The 22851-nt window shown below is 36.9% G+C and overlaps 1 protein-coding gene and 1 long non-coding RNA gene across 3 annotated transcripts in view; one reads left to right on the forward strand and one right to left on the reverse strand.

The window, feature by feature from the left end:
* The window catches only part of AGGF1 (angiogenic factor with G-patch and FHA domains 1), a 24451-nt gene continuing 1600 nt past the window's right edge, over positions 1–22851 (forward strand). The window contains exons 1-13 of one of the 2 annotated variants that reach the window (XM_052777081.1): positions 1–406; positions 1173–1269; positions 1739–1944; positions 2769–2915; positions 5096–5269; positions 9702–9771; positions 15704–15815; positions 17078–17129; positions 19291–19392; positions 19752–19917; positions 20168–20250; positions 21315–21442; positions 22378–22477. In XM_052777081.1, the coding sequence (XP_052633041.1) occupies positions 236–406; positions 1173–1269; positions 1739–1944; positions 2769–2915; positions 5096–5269; positions 9702–9771; positions 15704–15815; positions 17078–17129; positions 19291–19392; positions 19752–19917; positions 20168–20250; positions 21315–21442; positions 22378–22477 (1608 nt within the window). In that variant the 5' untranslated portion in view covers positions 1–235. Of the gene's footprint in view, positions 407–1172; positions 1270–1738; positions 1945–2768; positions 2916–5095; positions 5270–9701; positions 9772–13716; positions 14072–15703; positions 15816–17077; positions 17130–19290; positions 19393–19751; positions 19918–20167; positions 20251–21314; positions 21443–22377; positions 22478–22851 lie in introns of both variants that reach the window. The other variant, XM_052777080.1, reaches the window with a different exon arrangement.
* The window catches only part of LOC128136834 (uncharacterized), a 7433-nt gene continuing 5967 nt past the window's right edge, over positions 21386–22851 (reverse strand). The window contains exon 4 of the long non-coding RNA XR_008233491.1: positions 21386–21491. This is a non-coding gene — a long non-coding RNA (uncharacterized LOC128136834). The remainder of the gene's footprint in view (positions 21492–22851) is intronic.

Consider the following 22851-nt stretch of genomic DNA (forward strand, 5'->3'; position numbering starts at 1 on the left):
TGCGCCGGGTTCCCGCCGCGCGCCGGGGGGAAACTTTTCCTGCTGCAGCGGCGCCGCTGGGCGAAGCGCGCGGACGTCGCGCGCGCGACCTCGCCACTGCTGCCCTCGCCCCCGGCCGGGCGCCATGGCCGGGGCCAGCGGGCGGGGCCGCGGCCGCCGCTTTGTCCCAGGCGCCGGGTGGCGGCCGGCGGGCGGGCGCTGAGGAGCGGGCGGGCAGGCAGGCGGGCAGGCAGGCATGGCTTCCCCGCCCGGCGGCGAGCAGCGGGCTCTGGGGGAGCGGGTGGCGGCGCTGGAGGCGGACCTGACCGCCTGCCGCGGGCAGCTGGAGCGGGCGCAGCGCCGGTTGCGCCGCACCGAGCGCCTCTACCGCGAGGCGCGGGAGGACAGCGAGGCGCTGAGGAGACAGGTAGGCCCCCCCACCCCGGGAACCGCCTCCCCCGACCCTTTCTTCCCCCTCCGGGCCGGGCGGCACCCGGCCGCAGCCCTCTCGGGCATCCCCGCTGCCGTCACCCCCCGACCAGGCACCCCTCGCCCCCCCTCCCGGACCGGGCTGAGCTCGTGGGGCAGGTGGGTCCCGTGCCTGCTGGTGCCCGCCAGCAGGCTCTCCTGGCCCGCGGGACTTCAGCGACCGGAGAAAGTGCTGCTGCTGCTACTGGCTCGAGTTTGCTGTCCCGAGTCAGCGTTTGGCTCGACGGGCTGAGGGGGGCTGGGCTGGGGCGGGGTGGGGGGAGAATGGTAACGTCTTCTCAGCCGCAAAGAGTGTTTCGCAGTCAGAAGGAAAAACTACATTGAGAGGAAGGAAAGAAGCTTAATAAACAAGGTGAGGTAAAGGAAGCATGGAAGAAGTGTCCCACGGATGCTTATGGCAAAATAGGGAAGTTTCATAAATGCCACAGCTTGTCACCATAGAGCCAGTGGTTATTGCTTGAAATCCAACTTTTCAGGGCGGGCATCTTAAAAATAACCTCAGCTAAGTATTTTGTTTTCCTCCCAAGTGCTTGCCTTTATTATTATACCCTTCATGAGCAGGAATTGTTTTTCATCATTTGAAACACCTATGATGCCATTATGTTGTGTTTGAATTGTAGAATGTAAAATAGGCTGATGCTCTTTTCTGACATCGGTCCCTAAAATGCAGCATTGTGTTCTGTAACATGCTGTTCTTCTTTCAGGTTGAAGAGCTTACTAAGGAAATCCACAATAGAAAAGAGAAAGATACGTCTAGCGTAGAAATCCAGACGGAGGACTATGCTGCATGGTCACAAGCAGGTAGAGAGGGTGGTGATTGCTTAAACAGGCATCTAGAACAGTACCTTGTTTTGATTTTTTTTTAAATATAAAATACGTTTCAAGTCTGTATCCTTAGCTCCATTAAACTTAGTAACCTGACATTATCTTTTGGACCATTTCCTATATATTCAAGCCATTCCTTTTAGAACAGGTTAAAATGTAGCATGGACTGCAGCACAATTCATGCCACACTAATCCGTTACATAGTAATCTCATACACTACACACATACATGTTTTACCAATTTTTAAAGTACATTAAAACAAGACATAATTTGTTCAGTACTAGTAGAATAAGCTCAAAGCAGAGGCACTACCTAATGACTGATTTTCTTTAGACTACTTACATGCATAAATTTCCAGTTTAAGATTTAGGATTCTTAATCTGCATTGTGCAAAATAGTGCTTTGCTAATTTATGCATCTTCATCTCTCCCCCGCCCCCCCCCAGATTATTACTACTATGAAGATTATTACAATCACACTGATACTCAAGATCATGCTTCTGAACTGCCAGTACAGCACAATCATGGGACTGAAGGCACTGAGCATAATTCCCCAGAGGAATTGCAGACAGGTGTTAATATTCCTTTAAGGATGGATAGCACCAAAGTTGCTGAAGGTGGAGAAGAGGAAAATTTTGTCCAGAATTCACAGGTTATAGAACTGTTTGGGGTTTTACCAATTTCGAAGTCAGCACTCTATTAGTATTTCATTTCATTTAAAAGATATGCTTTTGGTTTTGCTGTCACTGTATGAAGTGATTTTTTGTGATGGTCTGGTGCTGATGATAGCAGACAAGCATCCTTGTGCTTTAAAACTATTTATTCTGTAGTATGTTCCAAGTATAACATACTTGTAGATTCGGGGTTTCTTTACAAAAAAAGCACATTCTAAAACATATGTCCTACATAGCCTGGACATGGCATGTTTTTAATCAGCAGAGTATGCTCAATATGGCCTTGTTGACTTTCTTAAAATGCGCTTTTTTTTTCTCCATTCATATAAGGAGGCAACATATAAGAAGAAAGTCGTTGGGGGGCAGGGTTGCTTGCTTATTTTGTTGTGGGTTTTTTTTTCCTCTGCTATCCAGCCTTCTCTTAGATCATTCACTTCATCTCACTCCCTTAACTGATTTTGTGCCTTAGCATGTATAGCAACTGAAACAGAACAGAGAGCAGAAATCTGTTTTAGGAATATACTGAAAGGTATTCACTGTGTATATTTTTGATGTGAACCACTTTTGAATAAAGGTTGGGGAAAATGAAAGGCACAGGATGAAGTCTTGGTCCCATTGAAATCAGTAAGAGTTTATCAGTAAGTTACAGCTAGATTTTTGCCTTCTTGTTTAATAGTTCTTGAAACAATCCAAGTCCATAGAGCACTAATTTATTTTATTTAAAATAGGGCATTGTAGAATGCTAAAGAACCAAGCAGCTTCTTTTTAGAAGAAAATTTAATTCTTTACTTTCTGATATCAGGAAGCAGAAGATACTTCAGTACCAGAGGGTTCTTTGGCAGAGAGCTTGAGAGCTGCTGCAGAAGCTGCTGTTTCACAAACCGGATTTATTTACGATGAAAATACAGGATTGTATTATGACCATAGCACTGGATTCTACTATAATTCGGTAAGGATCTTTTTCAAAACCCTTGGCATTTTTTTCTCCATTGCAAAAGTTTTAGTAGTAAAAGTTGATGCGAGCAAAGAACTAAGATCCAAGCTGACTTTCTGATTTGAAAACCATGTTACTGAAGATGAATAGTAATCGAAGGTTGTTAATTAGTTGTTGAATTATTTCAGTCCAATTAAAGATAGCAGGCTAAGATATAAATATAGATTTTCATTCAGTTCTTTTTGATGTCTCCTAGATCTTTAATTTGCTTGGCATTGTAGAAATCTTATACTATAAAGCTGCTCTGTAACTCTTTCAAAATTAAAAGCTTGAGGTAAAAGATGACTTCTTTAGAAAAAGACAGAGGTTTTGTTTGCAGCACTACATTCAACTCAATTTTTTAAAAAAAAGTGCATGTGCGTCGTGGTTTAACCCTAGCCAGCAACTAAGCACCACGCAGCTGCTTGCGCCCTCCTCCCTTCTCCCAGTGGGTTGGGGAGGAGAATTGAAAAAAAAGTAAAACTTGTGGCTTGAGATAGAAACGATTTAATAACTAAAGTAAAATGTAATAATAACTGTAATGAAAGGGAATATTTAAAAAAAATATAAATAAAACCCAAGAAAAGGCAAGTGATGCACAATGCAGTTGCTCACCACCTGCTGACTGATGCCCAAGCAGCGATCAGCCCCTCCCAGCTAACTCCCCCCCAGTTTATACACTGAGCATGATGTTCTGTGGTATGGAATATCCCTTTGGCTAGTTCAGGTCAGCTGTCCTGGCCATGCTCCATCCCAGCTTCTTGTGCACCTTCTCATTGGCAGAGCATGGGGAACTGAAAATCCTTAACTTATGATAAGCACTGCTTAGCAACAACTGAAACATCAGTGTGTTATCAACATTATCCTCACACTAAATCCAAAACACACTGTACCAGCTACTAAGAAGAAAATTAACTTTATCCCAGCCAAAACAAGGATAACATGGTACACAAAACAACTTGTTTTGTTTTCGAGGACACTTCACGACCTAATTTTTAAAGTCTTAAATGATAGCATTGCTTTTGACATAGTTTGTGGGTATAGTTAGATACACAAATGTTTGGGGCTATAGATTACCATTTATGGTACAATTACACAAAAGAATATATTTTCTTGTTCAGTAACTGTTCTGAATTACAGGAAATCTTCTTGTATTGTATTTATTGGCAAGGTTTTGGTAGTGGGGCCAGGGGCTGCAAAGGCAGCCTCTGTGAGAAGAGGTCAGGGGCTGCCTGGACGTGACTGGTTCTGCTGCAGGACACCACTGACCCCATGAAAGGAGCTGGTGGTGCCTCTGTTGAAAGCATGTTTAAGAAAGGGCAAAACAGTGCACAGTGGAGTGTGTATGGGGTGGGAGGGGAGTGTGAAAAACAACGGTGCAAATGCCAAGGTCAAAGAAGGAGTGGGAGGAGATTCTCCAAGCACTGAGCATGCAATTCCCTGCGGTCTGTGGAAGAGGACCACGCTGGAGCAGATATTCACACTGCAGTCTGTGGAGGACCCCACACCAGAGTAGCTCCTTAAGGAGCTGTGGCCTGTGGAAAGCCTATGCCAGAGCAGGTGCCCCTGGCAGGAGCTGTGTCCTGTAGAGGACCCATGCTCGAGCAGTTCTTGAAGGACTGCCGCCCATGCGAAGGACCCATGCTGGGCAGGGGAAAAGTGTGAGGAGAAAGGAGCAGCCGAGAGGAACTCTTATGAACTGATGGCAACGCCCCATTCCTCATCTCCCTGTGCCGCTCAGGCAGGGGGAAGAGAGGTAGAAGAGTTGGGAATGAAGGAGTGAAGTAGAGCTTGGGGAAAAAGGGGCGGGGAGAGGTGTTTTGTCTTTGTTCCTCATCTTTCAGCACTCTTTTGACTGGCGATAAATAAATTTATTTTCACCGAGTCAAATCTGCCTTGCCCATGATGGCGATCTCCCTGTTTTTATCTTGACCTATGAGCTTTTCATCTTATTTTCTCCCCCAGTCCTGTTGAGGAGGTGAATTGAGAGAGCAGGTGGGTAGGCACCTGGTAGCCAGCGAGGGTCAAGCCACCACAGTTCTTTAGTACTTTGAGTATTTTTTTTAAACTTAGTATGTGGTTCTTAACTAGGTGTTTCTTTGAATAATGTGTTTATTGAAGTCATGATAACTTCATTCTTTATGTTTCTTATAAAGGAAAATCAACTGTATTATGATCCAGCAACTGGAATTTATTACTACTGTGATGTGGAAAGTGGCCGATACCAGTTTCATTCACGAGTGGATCTGCAGTCTTATCAGGCCTCTGGTACTAAGCACACCAAAGATAAAAAAGGGAAAAAGAAGAGAAAAGAACCAAATGAGTATAAGGTAACTTTAGAACTGACAGTTAGAAAATGCAAAACCTGTTTTGTTTTTTTTTTCATGATGCAATTTATGGGCTGTGGGGTTTGGTTTTATGTAGAGGATGTATGCTTATTTTCTGAAGTATTCAAACATCTCTCTATATATACAGGTTGCTAACGTGTAGTGTTCAAATAATATTCCCATTGAGTGATTAAGGATCAAACTTTAAACTTGGATCCCCTCACTTTTTCAGTTTTATTTTATTACAATACAACTGTATAGATCTCTATAATTGAGTGTCAGTGAAGCTCTCTGATTAGCAAGCACACTAGAGTGAATTCAGGGTACTGTGTGGGCTGGATTTACATCAGAAATTCAGTGTTACCTCGATGCCTTGGTTTGGGGGTTTTGGCTTGTGTGTTTTGTTGTTGGTTTTTTGTTTTGTTTTGTTTTTAAATTCATGTGATGAATCAAAAAATGGCTGAAGGTTTTGAAAACACACACACACCATCCCTTCTCTGTGACTGTATTACAAAGCTCATTCCACTGACATTTTAATGTCTCTCTACCATCATTTGGGATTGATGAAATGTCTGTGAGGCTGTAATTCTTTGCATATTATGCTCTCCTATTGATACTGTATTTGGTCAATACATTTTTGTTGTCCGTAGTGTGTGGATAAGGTGTACATCTTAATAAATGCCCATTGTAATTAACTTGTATTTTAAGGTATACAAAACATAACTTCCTTTCTGTTGTTTTTCTGACTGCTAAGAAAGCATGCCATATAGTACATAGTGACTGCCTTGAAAAACATTACTCCTAAATACCAGTTCTATTGTAACACAGCTATTAAACCTGAAGAAGTATTTTCTTAATGAACACTGGTACTGATGTTGAATCAAATTTGTATAGTCCTATTCGGCAAATTTATTACTTAAGATTTCATTGAATGTATTGATTTCCTTAGTTTGCAGTGCTCCTTATTTTGCATTTTTTAAAGCTATTGCTTTAACTGTTGCATAATTTCATTATATAGGCCCCAGTCAAGCTGACTGGTTGAAATCTGAAATAATTATGTTAGTGTACAGGTACTCTTACATAATAGTTATGTAGCATCAGTACAGAGTTTTAAGAATTTTGTATCAGGAGTAAGGTCTTCTGAAAGCTTTGAAAATGGAAACTGTTTACATTAAGAACCAGTGAAGGTAGGTTAAATGGATAGTGGTAGTTGAAAGATTACGGATTTTATAAATAGATTGTGGCTAATGTGCGAATTTCTACTCTTTGAGAAAACTGCATGTGTATCATTCAATTCTGAAAGCTTGAGGTGGATACTTAGCAACACTAAGTATAATGTTCCTTCAGACTTAAGAGAGGGGAGATGATGCAGTTGAAGCTAGAAGTTTTAACAGCATCCATGTTCTGGGCATGCTGTGTGCAACTGCTGAATTAGCATTCTGCCACTCTCAAAAGGCATTGTTATTACAGAATTTTATTCACTGTGTGTCAGGAAAGCATCGTGGAAAGCTTGTAGGAATAAGCCTTTATCATATAGTTCAGTTAATAAATCTCTTACATTTAGTCTATGATGAACTGTTACATATTGACCTAAATCAACAAGTATATTTCTAAAAGTTCTGTGGTGTATATAGCTCTGACCTAACAAATAGTCTTGACTACTTTTGAGATCCCATCACAATCCGCTTCTGTCATCTGATTATACTAGAAATAGCTACTTGGCTTTAGCTTATTTTATATTGATAAAATATTTTTATATAGATGGTCTTGTTAACAAATATTTTGTGTGAAGCTTGCACAGTCACAAGGTAGGAGGTAAACATCCACTTTTTCTGATGTGTTCTGTTGATGGTGAACTGACTACTTTGCTTTCTTTGTGAATTAATTTGTTTGACCAACAAGATAACAGGAAAAACATTTAAAACATTCTGTAGTATGCAGATCTTTGCGTCTGTGAACTGTAAAGGCTAGTGTCATAGCAAGGATCAAGGCCTTTTCTGGTTTTTTAAAACAAAAAAAAGGGAGAATACAAAGTGAAACTTAAAACAATTACTCTCCACTTTTAAATTTCAAAACTAAATTAATGCCTTTTTGTCAGTGTACTTTTATGTAAATGCACTGTTAGACTTGGAAAAAACAAAGCACGTTACTGTCATATTTTACATAGCTGAGTTCAAATACTTTATTCTTGTTGTGTGGTTCTTAATCATAAGAAATTAGTTCATTAGTTTAAAAATACCCCACATTACATTAGTATAAAAGATTAAGACTTATTAGAATAAAAGATTATAGATTTTTCTGTTATAAACTATTTTTTCAGTTTTATAAGCTGCACAATCCAGTTCACAGGTGCCTGGTATTTCTTGGCAATATTATTTTGTCCAGTTTAGTCTGGTATTGGTAAAGGCACTGATTAGTTCATGCTAGTTATCATTTACATCCTAAAACAAAACAAAAATTGTCTGTTTTTAAGTAGAACTTTGTAGTTTAAAGGTTGTCTATTGAAATGCTTTCCTGTACCCTTATGCCCAGCCTTCTCCCTGTTCCTTCCATTCCCTTTTTCACTCTTGACAAAAAAAATACAAAGTTAAAATAAAACCTGTCCTTGAACACCAATTAAATTATTAAAGTTGTGACAGTTATTTTGAGGATTAGTACTTCATTATTGCTTTTCCCAACTGGTTATTAAATTGTGCTGCTAGCCTGAAAAACCCCTCCAAACATTACCTAATTTCTTGACCAAAGTAGGTTTTATTCGACTTTGTTTTCTACTGTGAGTACAAGTAGCAGAATGGTTTTGTTTATTGTCTGGTCTGTGGACCACTAATAGTGTAAATAAAGCAATGCCAGGGTCTAATTCTGGGAATGTGTCATACACCCCCTGAACTTTATTGTTCCTGGATGAAGATGAGGTGGTTTATAAGAATATGCATGTGAAGCAAGGGAAGACAGTGAGCAGTAGTTATAGAACTTCAGGTACATGAAACACTTGTTAGACTTCTTTTCTCTCTTTTTCAGTTAAAGGATTAAATGTATACAAGTATTGACAGATATTTAGTATTACTTAAAAGTTGCCAAATATGAGAAATAAGGAAATTCAGCAGCTGCATGTGTAGATTATCACAGCAAATATTTCTACATAGACAGTACTAGTAGCTATATAGTTTTTACAAAAATTGCATGTGATTTTTGATTGACTTACTCTATTTAAACCAAAGTTAATACCTTTTTAATGTAAAAAAGATTGTAATTAGGCCAATCTGTTAACTTTCTGTTTCTGGTCACAGGAGGGTTTTCTAGTTGTGGTTTAGTTTGTAGCTATTGTGAAGAATTTGATGTGTTCAGGTATCTTACATACAGTACCTATTTATCTAAGTAGGGATGCTTAACATTGCGGAAAGGGCAAGTGTGTTCTCCACAAATACTGCAGTGTTCTTGAAAAAGCAATGTAAATCTGAGGATGTAAAGAATATAATGAATCTGTTAAAATATTATTGTATTTTTAACAAGCTGAATTACCAAACAAGAAAATACTAGTGAGCATCTGCTAAAAGGAATGTACTTCTAATTGCAAAAAAAAAAAACCACAAAACAAAACAGCGGAGGGGAGCTCACATGCTTAGTGTCTTCTGAGGGGAGCTTAGTATCTTCTGAGGAACGTTCCTGATTTATACAAGAACTTTCGTTAAAGAAATTCTTTTTCAGTCACCAAACCTCTATGTTACAAATAGTTTTCTTTTTACTTGTGAAACTAAGCATGCTGCCCCCATGCTTGCTTTTAATAGACAATCAGGAATTTAATTTGCCAGGATGAAGTATTGGATAGCCTCTGTGCAGCTCACATAGAAGGATCAGTGGAATACTTTAGAACTTTGAGGCATATAGTTCAGTTCTGGTATCTTTTTGTAGTGGTAGACCAAAAAAAAGCGGGGTAAGAAATACCTTATCTCCTGTACCAGAAAAATCTTTAAATAAGTAAATTTGGAAAAGTTTAAAAAAAAATAAAATCACAAGGTGTCATAAATGATAATGTGATCCCTGGCCCAATATCTAGATCCAGCACTTCCATACAGGTTGGAGAATAGACTGTGCAATAGTGATCATGTAGTTCTACTTGCTGGATTGTGGCTGTTAGAATTATGTAGCAAAATTTAGATGCAGGATCTGACATATGCCATTTTTTTACAGAAATTATTTTTACAGTTTATTCTTAAAATACTGTCAATAAATTTAATTTCAGTGTTGTGCTCAAAATTAACTTCTGCCATATTCTTTTTCATTATAGACGCATCCTAGCTGCTTCTGCAGGAGGGACAAGGCTTTCATAGTTGTATTTCCCACAGAACTCTTGAAGCAGTGATTTTTTTTTTTTATTATTATTTTTTTTTTTTATCGTGTGTAGTTTACTTTTTGCTGGTATTCATCCCATCTTTAGGTACGTCAGTTGACAGAAACCATGGCTAATCTGAAGATTTCTTCTTTTGGATTGGCAGCTTCTGGTGAAGGTAGAGTTGAGACACCAAACACATTAGTCTGTGGATGTTTACCTTTAACCTTGATATTTTTATTGAAAGAAAATTATATAGTAGTTGATGTTTAGATACCTATTTTCCTAAAGGAATTAATAATTTTTTGAAGCTATTTGATCAAAATCAGTTCATCTACAAAGTAACTTTTAAATATATTTGAAACACTGTGTAAGTGAAACATCTGAAGAAAACTTTGATGACATTCTAGAATGTTTGGGAAGAGACATATTTAGCATCACTGTATTAACACAGTGTCCTGACTAAAAAACTGTGCATTCTTTAGGTAAGGCAAATTTATGTTTCCTGTATTTCAGAGCTGTCCTCTGGTGTATAAAATGGCTTCTTTATGATATAGGAAGAGCTTTACTCTTTTTCTGGCTTTTAATTAGATTTGTTGCATTGGAAGTTCAAGTATTGTGTAGGGTGGAGGACAGTAACTGAGGTACTTGTGAAATGGTGCTAGCAAGTGAAAACTTAGTCATCTGAGAGAAAGAGCTATTTTAAACTTTGAAAATGTTTTTTTAGTAAAATACTGAATTTCAGATTAATATTTCAATTGTTAGTGCTAAAGATCTAATATTCAGCCCTTTAGATGAGAGTATTGAGTACCCGTGATTCCATTAAGTCACCCACTGAACTTCTAGCAAACCAAGAAGCAACAGACTTCACATTTCTGAAAAGTTGTATTTGTACACATTTGTATGTTTTGTATAAAACTGATTTAGAAAACAATACAGTTTAACCAGTGCATTTCTTAGAATTAAGCTAATTATACTCGCAATAATTTTTAAGTTCTGATTTGTAGGCAGGCTGAAGAATTGCATGAACATGCATGTCGATCAGGTATAATACAGAAAAATGTAAAGTTTTGAAAGACAAAATGTCTTGCTCTGTCACAATGAAGCAGAAAGTATAGTTAAATGCTTAAAATATTTTGCATTTTTCATTAAAAACACTTCAGTGACTATGATCATTCATGTATATTTTGTAAGTAGGCCAGTCTGCACTTTAGATGGTCATTGTAATCAGTAGTCTGTGGACTATTCTTTATAAAGCAAACCCATCAGTTCCAGTCACACGAACATGATTTGTAATTCTTGTAAGATCACTCCTCATGGGATACATAAAAATCCTGATTTCACTTGCACCTTTGGTTGTCTGTCAGGGATGCAGAAATATGAACCGACTCAACCCTGTAGTTAAGAAATAGTTTATTACAGATCACATTCATTCCACCTCTCAACTTATGCTTAGGGAGAGAAAAGCCAGAGATCATGTGGTGATACCCCCTAGATACAAAGTTTATCAAAGCTGAATCACATAGAGGCAATCCATATCTAACATATGACTGTTGGAGTAGGTGTACTGACTGTTTAGATTTCCTAGGCAAAGCAACACACAAAGAAACATACGCGTGTAGTATCATGGTATAACAAACATGGTTATAATGAGCATGTACTTGCATACTTTGTGTGTTGTATCGTGAGTTTGGGATGAAGAGTTAAATATCCTGTTAGTATTTGTTAGGTCATTCAGGGTGATATTTACTGAATACTTTGTTTACTGCTAGTTCTTGTTTTTTAAGCAGTGGCTATATGGAGGCAAGGTATTGGGTGCTTTTTGCATAGTTACACTTTCATACATGCTACGTATGTTCTGTGTTAGTACTAGTAGTCATATGTAATGGAAAAGAATTTCTTCAGCACGAGTGAAGACCCCCTCAAATGCTTTAAGAACATTCAGCATCCCCAGGCTTAATGTTTAGACATCGTCAAGACATGTATTTTAATACAGATCTGTGCAATCATAAAGTGCTCAAAATCCATATTCTTTAGGAATGCAATTTTAAAATCCTCAATCTTATTCAAGTATTTCTAAATTCAGAGATTACATTTTTATCAGTACTTAACAACTATTTAGTTTATTTGGTTTCTTAATAGTTGATTGTAGTAATAGTAGAAAAAATACAGAAGCTGCTGAGAACAGACTTAATGGTCATACTGGCAGAATGTATGTACAGAATCCTTGGTCTGTCTATAAGATTGGTTTTTAAAATTCCTGTTTTCAACCCAGAACAGAGACTCTACTCTTTAGCAGTCAGGCTTTGAAACAGCACCTTTTTATTTTCTAATTTAGAAAATCTGAAGTGATGCCAAAACCAAGTATCACTGAATTCACTGTGGAGAAACAGCTGGGTGGTTGGAGCAGTATACTTGGGCATCAGTGCATCACAGTCATCTGTTGCTTTGCCTCAATTGTGATTTGAGCAGACCATTTAGTTTCTGTGTTTTCATATTAGATTAGTAAAACTTTGGTAGCTCACAGTACTATGGGAAGAAATACATTTAGGATTGCAGAGCACCTTGGTATGTCAGGTATTGATCTAATATCCATACCAAACATAAATACAGACAAAGATAAATACACTGAAAAAGATCATTCATAAAAGCGAAAATGAGATTTGCCAAAAGGATTTCTAATGGAATTAATGTCTGGCATGTATGAACTGTCTAGTCTTTTGGCAGGATTACTATATCTCTCATTTAAAATAAACAACATTAGGCAGTGACCTTGTGATCCTATTCCTTTCTAGTGTCCACACATAGAGAATTCAGGGAGCAGGGCTAAAGTATTATAGAGAAACCGTAAACAAACTGATAGTGCTTCAGTTAAAGCATGAGGTCTTTCAAAATTTGCTGATTATTCCTGAGAATCTGCTGTCTTACTGAAAGTGTTTCAAAAGTACAGTGTAAAGTCCTATCCAACAGCTTGACTGCTGGGCTGAGAGGAATTCTTGTGTTTGTCTTACAGCTGTGCCACTGATGAGTTTCTGCAGCTCTGAAAAGTGAAAGTGCTTTAATTTCCATGACATTAACATTCACATTAATTCATGTATCTTGAAATTTAAAATGCTCTATATGAAAACTTTCTGAAAGAAGTCAAGGATGTTTTTTATTTTAATTGCTATGTTGCAATATTTGGTACAATGCAGGGCAATTAAATGCATTCATTCTGAAGCCAAGATGGCAAATGACTTAAAATCTGAGAATTTTTTTTATTAACCTTTTAAAGCCATTTGTGTTCATTCTTTTTTTTTCTTTTGTTTTTTCTTTGTTTTTAAGATGGTCCTCAGGGCTACTAGATTGAGAATCACATTTTCAAGGTACTCTGGCAAAATTAATATGAAACTTTAGATTTCTCAGTTAAAAAAAAGTTGATGGTCTTTTTTCTGCTGGTGAAATCAAGTGGCAATGGAAGAACCTGCAATAATCTAATCTGTCTGATATTCAGTGGAGAAATTTGTAGCAGTAGAAGATGCATTCTCAGTAGAACTGTTCCACATAGCATAAGTTAATGCTACAGTATCTTGATGAAAGGCTTTGTTAAAGTTGCAATTTTGAAAGGAGAAGGAACAGGTCATTAGGTGAGCATGGGTGGGCATTCCAGATATTCTGGACCATTGTGGGAAAAAAAGAGAAGAAAAACAGGAGGAAGATATGATGAAGAACAATTAAAGAACTTTTAAACAAGTTTCAAGAATTGAGTAAGAGAGGGACAGAAGTAAGTGTCATAAAAGCAAAACTGGAAAATATTCAAGATGCTATTGTACAAGTCTGAAAGTGAGGACAAGGATCTTAAGTTTTGTGTGAGAAAAGAGGAAGGAATAAATGAAGTTTAGAAGAGGAGTGCAGCCACACTTTCCCAAATAGAAGATGGTCTCAGTCATGTCTAATAGGATGTGAAAATTTTTCTACTGACATGTTCTGTTGACTGCATGTGCAAAACTTTCTGGAAATTTAACCATTTCTTAATAGTTGTAAAAATAGTTCTTCCTAGTGAAGAATTTACTTCCAGGCTGATAGCAGACTTTTAGAATAACTCAATCTGTAAAGAATGTAACATTCTATAACTCCCCTCCAGGATTTGGACACAGAAGAGCAGAAATCATCTAATAGTCTGAATTGCTTTTCCGCTACTGAGCAAGTAAGTTCTACTGAAGAAGAAGAGTCTCCAAACATAAGAAAGAAGACTAAAATGGACACAAAACCACAAAACAGTCTAACAGCCAAAGAATCAATTTCTACAGACAGTATAAATTCACATTCACACAAAAGTACACCAGATACTGCAGCATATACAGATGACAGTAGAACAGCAGACACAGAGAGTGAGCCAGAAGAAGGTGAAATTACAGATTCTGAGTGCGAAGCCTACAGCAGTGAGGATGAAGTAACAAGTGAAGAAACTTCTGATTCAGAAGACTCGGAAATCGAAGGTGATCTATTGTGGCTTTTATGTATCATATTACTGTATTTTTCCAGGAGCCCATTAAGAACAAACTGCAAGAAAACAGTCTGGATAATGGGGGGAAAAAAAAACCAACCCACTTTGAATTAAAAAGTGTTATATGTTACCAGTATTTGTTTTCTTCTCTTTACTTGCACAGTAGCCAGAAGTAGTGGTGTTTTTGTAAAAGCTGTTTATGGGTATAACGTCCTGTGCTTGTGTAGAAACCTCAGCGGTAGGAGTAAGATTTTTTTTTTTTTTTTTTAGATTAGGATACCAACCCGAGAAAAGAAAGTCTAATTGCTAAAATAGAGGTTTTAGTACAGAGCTCACAGCAATTCTGTGTATTAACTCTCTTCAATTAATGTATAATATTTCTGATACTGTTCATAAACGATCATGTATAATTCAACATAACATGAGTCCGCTGTGGTGATAAGGATGAACGTGGAATACTCAGTACTCTTTGAAATCCTGTTTTGTATGTATTCCAGTGGCAGCATGTAGGAAATGGGTATAGAGAGGAAACCTGTATACTGTTTTGTACCACAGCAAGTGACCTAGGTCCTTAAGACCTCCTCAAGAGTTGAATTGTCTCTTCGGGGGGGAGTAACCTGTGAAGAGCTTAATGGAACCAGTTGGAACTATGTATATGCAAAGGATATTCCAAATCACAGAATGTAATACAGCCTATAGAAGTCTGTACTGCAGCCTGTGCCCTGCTCGCAGTTAAAGAGTCAGTTTTTCTTCTGTAGTCATTACTGTACATACTCAGCTACTCATGATTAATGCCATTCAAAATGTGCTTGCTACCATCAGGCTTTCAGATTAAATTTCCTTCTCTTACTATTTTCTTATAATCAGTTCTGCAGTAATGCTGGAGTAATAAAAACTGGAGACAGTTTCTCTCCTCCTAGTACCTTTTGAGCTAGTGTCTTCCCATCTTACTATGTTTATTCCTAGCTGAGATCATTGGAGACTGTTTCTGCAAAAGCACATCTAAGAACAGAATTCATACAGCTGTTAGAATTACTGTTATGGACCATTAGTCATAATAGACTAATAGCTCTTATAATTACTTCACGGATACTGAGGCAAAAAAGCATGTGCATCTGTAGGCTCATCTATTATTTTTTCTTACCTGTATTGGTGCATAGTGCTAATAAGAGTAAAAACTTGTAAAAATACATTTGACGTAGAAATCATCAAGTAGAAAGTTCTATATGCAGTAGGTTTGTGATGTGAACAGAAGGGTGCTGCCTTTTCTCAAAGTAAAATTGTAGTCTAGTCTATTATGACTAATAGTCCATAAATTTATAATATGCTAGTAAATTCTGTGAATGTGTTTATATTTTATTGCTGTAACTAAACAGTTGTGCACATGTAAGTAACCAGAATTCGGAAAACATTAATACTTTAGTGTGCAGTCAGAAAGCCTTTGAAACAGTAGTCTCATCAAAGTTTTCTCTCAGATGTGCTTATACATTTATTTTTCTGAAAGTTGCATGGGATTCAACTAGATGATGGCTGAATGTATATCAGTTGTTTGAAAGCTATGTACTATAGGGTAAAACTGTCATTTGTTGGTATTAACAGTATTTATTTTCTTTTATAATTACAGATGAAGAAAAGATCTGGCCTCCTTGTATCAGAGTGATTGTAATAAGATCACCAGTTCTACAGACTGGATCACTTTATATTATCACAGCTGTGAAACCTGCTACAATTGGAAGGTAAAACTGAATGGAATTTGTTATATATATCTGAAACTGTACCTTGCTTTCAGAGATGTAGAAGCTACTCAGGATTGCTTGTCCCTACTCTTCATGCTTGTCTTCCTAGCATGCAGCAGTTGTGAGGTACTCTGAGTTAGGTTAGCCCACAGTAAGAAATTTAAGTCATGTCATGTAACGTCATGCTTGCTGTGATAACAGTATACGCAGTTAATGTAGCTCAGCAGTCATGAAAATTTGTTAGTGATAACTTGATCTTGTGTCTGAGTTCTAGTGGCAGCACAGCTGCAAATCATTCTTTGAAAACTGTTGTTTTCTAGAAAGTTAGTAAGCTGCTTTTCTAAGCCACTAAGGCAACTTTTTCAGAAACGGAAGAACACATTTCAGAAATTCAGCGTTACAAGGAAGCATAGTCTGGACTTCCCAACGTATTCAAATTCCAGTAGGGTTGGTTCATCGTTTTTAAATAAGTTGGGTTTTGTGGTAGCCTGTATGCATTCTTCCAGTTCTAATATTAAAAAAAAAAAATTAAAATCTCGTTTGTTCATTGTGGATGATGAATTTAATGATGAATTAGTGCTTTCTTCCATGCTTACTGAAAACCTCACCCCTTTTCAGCTGCTTTTATCTAATGTTGATAGATGTGTCTTGATTTGCTCTTACAGCTGCAGTTTTCTGGATACATTTATGCAAAGATTAACATGACAATTCTGCCTGTAACTTGCATATAGGTCCTTTGCTAGCTGCATTGCTTCTTCCTTCCCCAGTATAAGAAACTAATACACAAATCCCTTTCTCCTACTGCAGTGCTTTTGACGCCCCCCCAAAAAATTCTATACAGATTACTCTTTCATTGCTTGTATTACCTGCCTAATGCTACGAAGAATTCAACTTCAGCATTGAAGACTGATGCCAAGATGCACTGAAGAGCCTGAAGGATGCAGAGTTCGAACTATTATTTACAGGCCTTGTATGAGTATAAAAGTTCAGATAGAAATGTCAGGTTTATAGATAAAAATTTAATGGTACAGCTTTATTGTATATTCATTGCCTACTGTGTATAGTTTATAGATGGAAGAAGGGACCTGAACCAAGTCTTTACATTGTGTATGTAGCAACACAGTGGTTTACATCTGTAAAGCTCCCTAATAGCTCAGAAGAGAAACATGGTATTGAGGTTCAACTGAAATACACCTTTTGTAAGCCACTTATTAGACCTGTTTCTATTTTGTTGTGATTTATATATCAACTTGCCTTTCCAGAGAAAAAGATGTTGGACACACACTTCAGATTCCTGAAGTTGGAGTCAGTAAGGTAACTCTTGTTTCTGTCTGCTGAAAAGTAGATGAATGAAGCTTCAGATTTTATGGCTTTCAATTTTGCAAAATCTTATGTTCAATTTTTAAAAGAACTTTTCGAAGGAGATGAGGGTTTAGCCACATTTGAAGTTAGAAAAAGGAAAACATACAGTATTTTATTGAATGGGAATTTAAAATGAACAGCAGTGTGATTTCAAAGTCTAGAAAAGCTAAATGTTTTTTTAAATTGGAGTTTTACTAATCCACAGTGTAATGCACAGTAAAAAAATTATACTTTGAGTCTTGAATTTCTTGGTTATTGAACTTGAAGAAAACTTACTACTCTAAGTACTAATGGTATATAAAATATTGATGTCGGCTAGTTAGAACTTTTTCATAAAGTAATCCAATCCTTGCAGTTCAGCTTAGAGTAACAGGTTTTATTTTATTTTTCTTCAAGGAAACTGTATAAATATGTAACTGATATACAGGGAGTTTGAAAATTTAACAGAATTTCTTTCAGTGACAGATTGTAATGGAAAATTTTTCTCCTGGTTAAGAAAGATTAAAGATAAATTATGTGCTGTGTTTTGCTAACTACTTTAACACAGATCATAAATACAGCACTCTTAATAAAAGAAAAGTAGATTGACAAAAATGTCATCCAAACAAAACGAAAATTGATAAAAACATCCGCAAATGCAAGTATCTAAAATACACTTTACTATGTCTGTTCCAGATGTTAGTTCTGATTAATTGGCCATGTACCGTATGTTATACTAAACAATTTCCAGGGCAGATCTTTCCCTGCTATTAATGACTTTTTCAGGCATGTATTTGAAATTGAGTACATAAAGAAGCCAAAAGGCTTTTATTCTTCTGTAATGTTACCATTTTATACTTCATGGGTACCTGCCTGTTTATATAAGAAGTTATTTTGCTTTGCAGGTAAGGAGTCAAAGGCAGGAAGATAAATGACATATCTATAGGAACAAAAAGTTAACTACCAGTTTGTTTTCCTCACTATTCATAGTTAATAGCTGTGGACCACTTTGGCATTTGCTTTACTTGAGCGTAAAGTGAGATATAAAAAAATGCTACACCCTGCAGATTTAGCATCTTTAGAAGTAAAGTTTGGGTTTATCCTATTCAATGAAACAGAGGTAGAAACTAAATTATCTATTGAATGGGCTAGTGAGTCTCCATTATGGGAGTATTGCTGTTGTAAATGCTAGCCAAACTACAAAATACTATTTTGGTACTTTTTATTACTGAATAGAGCAACTGCTATTGTTCAAAGATAAGAAGAGGTTTGGTTTTAAATGAACAGTTTCTTCCCAGATTGAGTCTTGGTTTTTTCCTCCACTATAGCAAAATGGATCTTTGCTTGTCAAATTTGAAACTGTCATGTTTTTCGACTTCTGATTTTTACTGGGAGTCTTAGTAGGCTGCAGAAGTTGGTATTTTGGTTTGCTCAGTGGCCATTTTTGGAGGTAGTATGTATCTTTGAGTTTGGCCAGGAGTTGTATATTCTCTGTTCCATGTGGGCTTAGAGCAATACCTATATAGAATTGCAACAACAAAACAAACAAAAAAATCAGACTGTTAGTCTCAATATCAGAAAGGATATAAAAGGAACAGCAAATGATGGCTAGTCATTGTGTCCTGGGCATTAAGATGCAGGTGAAGGTGAATTACGTGAAATTTACAAAAGCATGGCATTTAGGGAGCCATTTCAGATATGAAAGACCAAATAACCTGAAGCTGTAGAATGAGATCAGATTTTTTTTTTAATTGAAAGAGAAAAAATTTAGTATTGTAACATACCTTAAAAGAAAAAATCTTTTATTTGTAAGAACAGTTTAAAATGCTATATTACCAAATCTTGCAGTCCTTTAAGTAAAGCATACTTGCCACATTGGGAGTGTATGCTTTTTCAGTACTGAATCAGTTTATGGTCAAAATAGTTATATTATTAATAGTATACTTTAGGTCCTGCTGTTGTGGCACATTCATTTACATTTCACATTGATGAAATCATAAGGTGTGGAACAGAGTACCAGAGCCACTCATTTAAAAGGCCTCAAAAGATACTCTGAAATCTGATTTTAAAATAGCATATAAATTGTGAAGTATTTGCTTAATAAGATCATTTCACTTAGACTTCTATTTATCAGTTCCATGCAGAAGTATATTTTGACCATGATTTGCAAAATTATGTTCTCGTGGATCAAGGCAGTCAGAATGGAACGGTTGTTAATGGAAATCAGATTCTCCAGGTGAGTACCTGTTGTTATAATGCTGTGTACGTTGCAGAAAACTGTAGTCATGTGGTCATTTTAAATATGTTATGGCAAATCACTAACAACATAACTGTATGGCTTCTTTCATACATAGTCTCTTCCTTGGTTCCCTTCTGGTTTTAGGGTGACTTACAATACTTCATGTTTGGTTTATACTAGGAAAAATCCACTATGGTTGCAGTTGCTGGAGTGAAATACCCACTGTAGTTAAATCCTTGCCTGCATTTGTGTGACCAAACTGAATTACTCGATTATGAGCTGTATTCATGAAATAGAATTCGTGCCCTTCATTAGTAAATAATTAACATGGCTGCCAAAACTTTCTTTTGCTGTAGCCTAAAACAAAATGTGATCCCTACATCTTGGAGCATGGAGATGAAGTGAAGATTGGTGAAACCGTACTTTCTTTTCATATACATCCTGGCAGCGATACTTGTGATGGATGTGAACCAGGACAAGTCAGAGCACATCTTCGCCTGGACAGGAAAAAGGAATCTTCTGGTTAGTCATGTTATCACGGGATATGTTTTTTATTATGGCTCTTTACTTTATAAACACAATAATTACTTCAGTATTCTTACAATTTTCTTGTCAACTGAGAATAGTTCTACAATACGTGATAATGTATTTTTTTCTTGGTATGCGTGTCTACGTGTAATCATGTTAGAACAAAAATTCTCACAGTTGTCTTATGTTTCAAAACATTGTTACATAATTCATTAGAAATTCAATCCTGTGTTCTTCCTTTTAGTTTGTCCAGCACTTAGCAAAGAAGAGAGAGAGTTAGTCAGAAGAAAAGCATTAAAACAAATACGGGTAAAATATGGTTTACAGGTGAGTTTACAGTAGGAGACAATTAAGTGTTTGAAGTCTACATCTACTTTGTGATTCCTATTTTTAAGCCATAGACTTCAGTGAATAAGGAAAGTTTTCAAATGCACTCAAACTTGAGCCTGGCAGTTTAACTCAACGTTGTCTTTTGTACACTAAAGAATTATTTACAAACCTTTACAAAGAGAGATGATGGTAACAGGGCATGAAAGTTCTGTTAAAAGTTTAGGAAAAGAAGATCCGTTCCAATGTGTACACGATTCCTCATCTTTTTTAGGTTAAGATTTCTTAAGACATTTCTATTTTTATTTCTGCAAATTAAGTTTGCACTAAATTGCAGTGGTGTCTTTTATTTGGAAAGGAAAAATAATGAGCAACTGAAAAAATGATGGAAGGAAGAGGGAAATTTTTAAGTTTTTATTTTAAGTCTTCTTTGCCATAGAAGAATGCCAACATGAATGTGCAGGCAATATAGTATGCAAGTATTCAAGTTACTTCTGTTTTAGAGATTATTTTAACTATGTGGTTACATCTAGCACTTGTAATAAGTATTTGTGTAGAAAACAGAATGCTATCATTTCTCTCAAATTCCTCAACTATGAAAATAGTATCGATACGGAATCTATACACATGCTTATTTATGTGATGTATTCTGAAGAAATAGTTGCTGAGGAATGGGCTAAATGTTTAAACAAAAAGCCAGTGGCATGTCCATATGGTTTTCTGCTTAATATGGAGAGATTGATTCTTCATACCAAGAGAAGATTCAGGAGAATCTGTTTGTTTATTTACAGCCTCTGTAAATATTACATTATTATTTACAATATTATTTACAGCCTCTGGCAATATTACATTATTATGTGATGATGGCAATAACATACCTTACAAGGTATGGCTGTAAGGTAAGAAAGTACTAAATGAGAACTATAGTTTTTTGTTAAAAGATTTAGAATTAATGAAATAGGCTGAAGCTGCCTTCCTTTTGGAGGGAAGCTGTGAAGTTACCAAAAATAAAGAATTTAAAGCCTGCTTTCTTTGTCTTGATGGAATTTAATATGCTTATAAAGAACACAGAGTATGAAGACAACAAAGCAGTGAAGAATCCAAAGTACAAAGATAGAGCAGGAAGACGCAGAGAGACCATTGGAAGTGAAGGAACCTTCCAGAGAGATGATAGTCCAGCTTCTGTTCATATGTGAGTTCGTTGCAGGGCGGGGAATCCTCCATGTCCTTCTCTAGTGAATCTTAAAAAATGATGATAAACTACGTATCAATTAGTTACTAGGATACAGTTTGTTAGATTATGAATTACCTGTATATAATGTGTTAGGAGAGCTAGAAAATAGTAAGCTATTCTCACTTCCCAGTTCACATGGTTTTTATTAACTCCTCATCTTCCATACAAAATTCAACTTGGCAGTAAAGATGCTTAGATCACTCCTTACCAACTCAAAAAAATCAAGGAACTCCCCAGCTGCACTATTACACCTTCAACAGTGTCTATTTCATGTCTCAATTTCTATTTTTCCTTTCCAGTCCCAGCAGTAGGACACAGGCAAATTTTTCACCTTCAGTTTCTTTCATTGTCAATATCCAGCCTATCATAGGACATTCATTTATATACCTCTTAAATGACACTTTAATCTCTCTCTTTAATTATTCTTTTGCTCCTGTAGTTGTAACTGGGGTGGGCTTTTTAGGAAACATGAACTTGTAGATGCTTCTAAGTTAGTAAAAGGAAGTGTGAGACAATGAAATAACGTGCGTTAGGGTGATTTGGTGGTGAGGTAGTGATACTGCCTTTTCCCTAGTGCAGTCAATTCCCACCCACCCATGCTGTATCTTTTAACTCCTAAAGTAAGCAAGTAGTTCAGAAGGAGTTTTAAGAAAGCTGATATTGACCAGAGGCTTGGAATAGCTTTGGTAACTGAAGATATTCATGGAAGAACTCACAAAAGGTAGCACTAGGGTCTTCTGGATAGCTCTTGATAGAAACAGGAACAGCACAGTAGTTCAGTCCTGGTTTCTATAGCAGCATGTACATGCGCATTTCTGTCCTTCAGTATTTGTGTAGAAACCATACTCCTTGTTTAACTCTTGCTTACCAGTTATCTTAAACTTTCTTTGAAGTGAAATCAGCAACAGCAACAAAGGACATAAAATGTTGGAGAAGATGGGGTGGAAGAAGGGGGAAGGCCTGGGCAAGGATGGTGGTGGTATGAAGGATCCGGTAGGTCCTTGTGGTTTTTACTTGGAGCAAAAAGGAATATAAATGTATTTGCAGTGAAAAATATCTAACTGTAAGCCACTATTCACTTGAAACATTTCGAAGTCCTGGTTAGGAAGGAATAATCTCAGTAGGACTAATCTCAAATTATTTTTTTACTTGATTAATGAAGTATTTTGAAGTTTTTCAATGATTTTGTCCCTTCAGTAGAAAATGCCAGTAATGCCTGTGTTTGTTAGGAAACGAAGGGAGGACAGACAGCTTCTAGGCATTGAATTAATAATCTCATATTTGAACACAAAGTCTGGAAGAAGATATAAATAATTTTAAGTGATGTGAATTAAAGATGGGCTTATGTTGGAATTCTTCACTTTCTC

This window comes from Harpia harpyja, chromosome Z (genome assembly GCF_026419915.1).
Source record: "Harpia harpyja isolate bHarHar1 chromosome Z, bHarHar1 primary haplotype, whole genome shotgun sequence".
NCBI lineage: Eukaryota > Metazoa > Chordata > Aves > Accipitriformes > Accipitridae > Harpia > Harpia harpyja.